The sequence below is a fragment of the Lycium ferocissimum genome, chromosome 10 (assembly GCF_029784015.1).
Source record: "Lycium ferocissimum isolate CSIRO_LF1 chromosome 10, AGI_CSIRO_Lferr_CH_V1, whole genome shotgun sequence".
Taxonomy (NCBI): domain Eukaryota; kingdom Viridiplantae; phylum Streptophyta; class Magnoliopsida; order Solanales; family Solanaceae; genus Lycium; species Lycium ferocissimum.
In genome coordinates this window covers 40,868,044-40,875,371 of record NC_081351.1, presented here as the reverse complement: position 1 = coordinate 40,875,371, position 7,328 = coordinate 40,868,044, and the positions used below count along the sequence as shown (strand labels likewise).

At 32.4% G+C, this 7,328-nt stretch overlaps 1 protein-coding gene across 1 annotated transcript; it reads right to left on the bottom strand.

Annotated features, from left to right (window-relative positions):
* Window positions 1-1,294: 1,294 nt before the first annotated feature.
* Window positions 1,295-3,787, bottom strand: LOC132033875 (trimethyltridecatetraene synthase-like). Its single transcript, XM_059424009.1, has 2 exons — window positions 2,712-3,787; window positions 1,295-2,102 (listed from the first exon to the last, which is right to left on the bottom strand). Exons 1-2 carry the CDS (start codon window positions 3,600-3,602, stop codon window positions 1,476-1,478), a joined length of 1,518 nt encoding a protein of 505 aa, XP_059279992.1. The 5' UTR covers window positions 3,603-3,787; the 3' UTR covers window positions 1,295-1,475.
* Between the last annotated feature and the right edge of the window lie 3,541 nt (window positions 3,788-7,328).

Here is a 7,328-nt window from a genome sequence, read left to right as displayed (position 1 = left end):
TTTCCTCATTAAACCCACCCCTAACAATACCACTACTACCGGCACCACGTCTAAATCTCTTCGCCATTATTAAATAGAATTAATTTAAATCACACTCAAATAAATCACAAGAAAATAAATTGCAACAAATTAAATTGCGTAAATTAAATTGCGAAAAATAAAGATAGAGTTAGAACGAAGATACCAAATTGCCGGACTAATTTCCAACAAAGTGAAGGCGGCAAGAATTGCAAATCCACCAAAGCTACTTCGGATTGTTGCAAAATCACCAACTCCACCAATAATATTATAATTGCAAAATTAATAATTGAAACTATAATAAGACTTTATAATATTTAATTGAGAGAAATTTAAAGTGGCTAATTATTGCAAAGTAACTATAATCTAGAGATTGAGAGAAAGAGAAGAGTGAATTGGTGTGGATTAAAATAGAAATGGAGAGGGGTTTATATAGGGGTGGGGGATGGGTTAAAGTGTTAAAAAAAAAAATTGGGGGGTTGGGGGGGCCAAAATGGGGGTTTGGAACCGTTTGGCAACGGCCATTTTTGCAAATGGACCGTTGGCCAAAGGTCCAACACCCGGCCCAACGGATGCATTTAAAAAAAAAAAAATTAATTCAACCAGTTTTACCGGTCCGGTTCCGGTTTAACCAGTTCCGGTTCCAAAAAAATCGAAACCGGACCGATATTTAATAAACGGTTAAACGAAACCGGTTCAACCGGTTCCGGTTACCGGTTTGAACCGGTTAACCCGAACCGGTTGATGGGCTTAGGATCAAGGGAGAAAATGGAGAGGATGGTAAGAGAGAGAATAATTGACCATGGTTAAACTCATTTAGTTAATATATTAATCTGGTCCATTGAATTTTTTAGGGGACAGATGTAAGCAATATAAAGCCCAACTGATGGAACTTGATAGACCTATCACCGGAGGGGAGCCTCATCCAAAATATTGATATTCGATTTTACCGAAATATCGAGACTTTGAAACCGAAAACCAAATTTTTTAAAAACTAAAGCCGATAACCGACTGAAGAATCGAAATCAAAGAAGCAAATTAGTTCGGTTAGGCCCAATTTTTCTATTTTTATTCCCACCCCTATAGCATACTATTGGAAATTCAAGGAGGAGACGACATATATTACTCAAATTCTTTTTCAAAAACAAGTGAAGGAAAAAAAAATTCTTTACTTCACCCTACTTGCTTATATAATCAATCATTCTCTTTGAACATAAGTGCGGTATATATTCTTTCACCAACTTAACTTACATAAAATAACTATAGAGGCTAGGTATTTATAGTAATCCTTCTATCATATACTTATTCTAGTACAAGATCATACATGCATCCTCATTAATTTCTTAATACATAATACATGAACTAAGTAAACTCATGTACTTGAGATGAATTTAGTTTACTTTTTCAACACATACAACTTAAACTGAACAAGATTGAGAAGAACATAACAAAAAGTACTAGTAATAAAGATGGAGGGGAAGTCTTGGTTCCATGATCATAGATATGGGCTTATTTGGGTGTGTACTTAATCCATAAATCTCCTCCATGCTTATATCTTCTGGCTTCATATCTCGTGGTAACTTCCAATTGAATCCATGTAACAAGTTAGCCATTGTTGTCCTAACAACCTTAATACCAAGGCTATACCCAGGGCACTTCCTCCTTCCAGAACCAAATGGTAACATTGTGAAGTTTTGCCCTTTTATGTCTACGTTATTTTCAATAAACCTTTCTGGAATAAACTCTTCTGGCCTATCCCAATACTTTAGATTTCTTCCTAAAGACCATGCGTTTACATAAACAAGTGTCCCTTTTGGTATGTCATAACCAGCAACATTGCAGTCCTCAAGGGAGTAACGGGGAGGAAGCAATGCAGCTAAAGGGTGCAGTCTAAATGTCTCTTTAATTATGGCTTCTAGATAAGGTAGTTTAGAGAAGTCCTCTTCTTCTACCCATCTTTCTTTTCCAATGGCCACATCAAGTTCTTGGTGTGCCTTGTCGATGATGTTTGGTCTCCTCAAAAGTTCTTGAAATGCCCATTCTACTACTGCTGCTGAAGTATCTGTTCCACCAGCTAGCAAATCCTGGCATTGATAGAAAAAGAAAGCAAAAAAAAAAAAAAAAAAACAAGTATAAACAACAAAGAAAATGGTCTATCAATCTTCTTTGATATTGTCATGAAATATTATTTCTAGTTTAATGCATTGACAACTCATTAAACTTGTCAGTAAATTTCATTTAGACACTCGAACTACGGCTTATCTCAATTTAGTACCTGAACACACGGTAAAGTGTTCCTATTAGACGCTTTCAGTTCAAATTTTGAAAAGTGTTTTGCGCGTGTTCTAAAGCGTTTATTAGGTAGTTAAGTTAACCACATAAAATATGTCATCTCCTTTATTTATGCACATCAGCCTCAATTGGAACAGGCTTGAAGTTTTACTGGTTATTAAGGATAATGTGTATAATTGAAGAAAGTGACATATTTTATGTGATTAACTTAACTAACTAAGAGACGCTTGAAAACATGCTCAACTTTTTTTCAGAATTAACTGAAAGTGTCTAATAGAAACACTTTATCATCTTTGCAAGTGCTCAATCAGAACAAGCCGTAGTTTAAGTGTCTAAATAAATTTTACTGGCAAGTTTAAGGGGCAATGAATGTACTAAGCGGAACAAATAAGCAAACTTACATGTATTATTCCCATCATGCTATCGGTAGTAAGCTTAACTTCAAGACTAGGGTCATCAGCAAGATGCAACAGAACATCAACCATGTCCGTTGGAACATAATTCTCCTCTGTTTGCCTCTTTGCCTTGTGATCTTCAAGTACATATTTGTAATATTCTGTCAAATTCTTCCCTAACGCCTTCATTCGTTTTATGTACCCTTGCAAGTCGAACCAACTAAGCCAAGGTACCCAATCCCCAAGATTAATCACCCCACCAAGAAAAAACCACTCATCCAACATCAATTGCAATGTTTGAAGTGTTACTATTGAATCATCACTACAGTACTTGCCACTCATAAGCAACCTACTTATAGCGCGAAGGGTAAATCGAGGTAAATGGTCTTGAAGCAAAATTGGTTTTCCTGAGAGAGGAAAAAGACGAGAAATCAAAGTTCGTCTTTCCTCAACATGAATATACTCTAATGAATCAAGCCTCTTGGGATTAAATATCTCGGTTTGGCAGATTTTTCTAGCTTGACGCAAATGTGCACCGTAAGGTGCCCACATCATGTCTGAGTAGTTAAAGCTAGTGTACTTACCAGCAGCTAATGCAGGGCGAGAAGCAAAGATAGCATCATGTGTTTTCAATATCTCTTTAGCCATTTCTGGAGATGATGCTACTAGAACAGGCTTGGAACCAAATTTTAGGAGCATTAAGTCTCCATATTTTTGTGAAAGATGGTGCAAAGAGTTATGTGGGAGTGAACCAAGGAGGTTCAGATTGCCAATTATTGGCCATGGCCTTGGACCTGGTGGTAGTTTCCTTTTGGGATATTGGTTGAAATTTTTTGAGAGAAAAACTAATGCTAGTAGCCACGCGCCCAATGCTATGAAAACCCAAGATATATCCATCACTGTTAATGGATGATTGCAGTTGAACTTGCAATAATTCAAGAAAGCTTGAGAATTTATAGGGCAACCTGCCACTATTTAATAAAGAATTAAGACAATAATGCAGAATAGAGTTTAATCTAGCGTTCGGACATAGATTTGGTTGAAACTTGAAAAAAATAGTTTTGAAGTTGCATTAAAAAATAGTTTTTGAAAAATAAAGTTGAGATTGGACATGCATATGAAATGTAAGCATTCTATCGAAAGGGTCTTAATTATTAAGGCCATATAATTTGGACTTCAAATTTGAAGTTTTGATTGAAATTTTTGTTTCTTTATGATATTTGAACAAAACTTTTAACTTCAATTTGAATTTTTTTCCCAAATTCACCTCAAAGGTAGAATTTCAATTCCAAGTTTATGTTTTCAATTTTCTAAAATTTAAAACTTGATTCATAAGTTTATATTTTACAAAGAAAAACGCATAATTTTAACTTTTGCAAAATAAAAAAAGACTCATGCTCGACGTAAAGAGATTGTCTGTACCATGTGGGAGGATTATATTAAAGCATAGCTAGTTACTACTGTTGTTGATTTATTGACCAGTGGATCTTTGTAGAATTGTGTGTATTTGAAAGTTTGTAATAGTATGTAATCACAAGCATTTATTTATAGAAAAAAAAACATGGAGATATGCGATTTATTCAACAACAAAAAAAATGCGATTTATTAATCTTGGCGCCTTAGGATATTTCGATACCTTGTTTATGAACTATGGTTTGCTTATTTGGTAAAAGGATAAGGGTCGGAAAGGTTTGACAGTTTTCATAAATTGTGGGGTTTTCGTATTTATAAGATTAAGTACTATTTTTTAAATTCAAATTGCTTGTTTAAATAAAATTTCAATACTTCAAATTATCAACCTCTACTCAAACTAAAGATTTCAACTTCATGTCCAAATGCGTACTAAATTTAACTTTTATGCCCGGATAGTACACAGCTTATTTACTCCATCAAGTTAATGTTACACAAAACCCCACGTTAATGTCTATTGTAGTTTTGTTTTGGTAACATGAAGAAAGCAATAAATTACTTAAAATTCGCTGATAGTGTGGAAAGTTTCGTAAATAAACTAAATTCTTAGAAATTACAGGAAGTGTCTTTTCTTTTGCCATTTCGGGATTGATAATCCTAAATAGTACTAAGTCCCTTTTTTCTTTGTGAAAGATATTTTTGGACGATTACGAATTTAACTTGGTCATGCCTTGCATTGTTTGTGTTCTCTCCCACCAATCTGCTTCAAAGATGATGTCCAATCATACACGATTTTGTCCATTAGTGGAAATTATTGCTGTAATAGGAAGAGTCATTTTTAGGACGCCTTGTCACGCCATTCATTCACTTAGGAAAGTATAAAATTCAAAGATGACCATTAAAATTAGGTAAAGTAAAATTAATTTTGAAAAATAAAATAAAGTTATCCTTTAAAATTTATTAATTTAGAACCTAAATTAAATTAAAATTCAAGCCACCCTAAAACGGACCCACCGACCCATCACTTTTTTATTCCAAAAACAAGAAGTCCAAGCGTTCAAGCCATATCATTTTACGAGGAAGCTTCTTGAAATTAGAGTATTTGTAGCTTGTCGGCTAGTAAAAAATTATTTCTTGGTGCTTGTCGGGGCTTGTTGAACTCTTTAAGCAATTGATTTTAGGAGAGAATTAGCAAGTAGCTTGATCTAACCAAAGTTATTCTCCCTGTTCTCATCATGACGAGTTGATTGCGTTAATAGTCACTTAGTCTGTGGTAATAATTGACAATTAAGGATAACTTTATTTTATTAAAATTAATTCTACTTTACCTAATTCACTTTAATGATCATATTAGCTGAATTTCATATTTTCCTAAGTGAATTAATGACTGATAAGGCGCCCTAAAAATGACCTTCCTAGTACAACAATATCAGTATATATACGAACACCCATCCACAATGACCTTCAGAAAAAGCATATATCACGACGATGAAGCTGGAAGCATATCAAGAAAGTTTCACGTTGATAAATTTTTTATATTAATATCTCTCACTAGCTCAAAACATATTTAGTTAATAAAATAACAACAACGTTTACATCTCAATCTCTACCTAGATGCAGTAAGCTATATTTGTTTAATACGTTGTCTAGATTATTACAAGACGTAATTTTAAAGTATGTTTTTTCCTAAATTGTTTTGGTTGGGTTTGGCGTTTACTTGAATGGTGTATTTGCTAGATATCTTTTTAAACTATTTGGATCTTGGTCCAACAAAGAAAATAAGAAAATTATTAGTAAAACTAGCAATCGCAATACATGTCTATTCACTATAATTAGCCAGTCTTTAAGGTTTGTATTTTGAAAATAATTTTTAAAAACATTCTAATTGTTATTATATATAGCAACATATACAAAATGTATTTTATGTACCATCACTTTAGTTATAATTAAAAAATGAAGTTGATAGAATTAAGTCTTTGAGATGGAAAGAGTCGGACTTTTTTCTCATTATCATGACAATTAAAGTTGTTCATCGATGTAAAATAAAATTAGTAAGAATATGAGGGAAAATTCATATTTTGATTCTAAATTTTTTCTTTTAAATTCTTTAATATTTTATATGTATACCGACAGGTTTATATCCATTTCAATTAAGTAACTGTTCAGATTCAAACATAAAAACCATTGTTGTATATATTGAATTTTTTGAAAGCAAAACTAATAAAATATTTTTATTAAATTAATTAAAAAATATATTATAATTTTTTATATTAACAATTATATATAAAACAAATTGTTACAAAGAAATCAAAATTAGAAAGATATATGTTATATCATAAATCACCAAATTTTAATTCTGATATGAAAATATAAAGTAATACATTTTATAAATGTAAAGAAACAATAATCAGATACTGCAAAGGAGAGTAAATAAGTAAAGTATTGACAAAGAAGAAAAACGGGGATAAAAGTCACTCCCTCCTTTCACTTTTACTTGTCGACGTTAACATATCAAGAAAAAAAAATCTTCTTCTTATTTTACCCTTCACATTAATTACTCATTTTCAAATCATTTTCTGAGGCTATTGAGACTATACAGCAATAAATATGGATATTGTGATAAAATATATACTTTATTTATTAATTCTCAAAGAACGTGAAAAGTCAAAAGTGAACAAGTTATGTGTAGGAGAATTAAAATAACTTTTGGTACAAATTTGCATTGCTATTGTTCGTCCTCTCTTCACGTTTAAAGTATTGACAGAGAAGGAAAACGAGGATAAGAGTCACTCCCTCTGTTTACTTTTACGTTGTCCACGTTAACAATTCAAGAGAAAGAAACCAATATGGTAATTATTAATTAGTATGAAACTTCAATTATGTTGATTGTGTATAAAGATAACGACTACGCATATACTATAGGCGTACATATTTGTATACATGTCATCTTTCTGTTGTATTCCTTTATTTATCATGGGGACCATCAAGCTAGGCAAAGCAAGAAGAGTGGGGAGAATCATGCAGAAGGGGCTGGCCAATAATTTCCATGGAATTAATGACTGAATATTTGTGTGTCTTTATTATTAATTTTACCCTTTAATTACTCATTTTCAAATTATTTTCGAGGGCTATTGAGACTTACACCAATAAATATGAATATTATGGTAACATATATACTTTCTCTGTCCCATATTACTTGTTACTTTTCCTTTT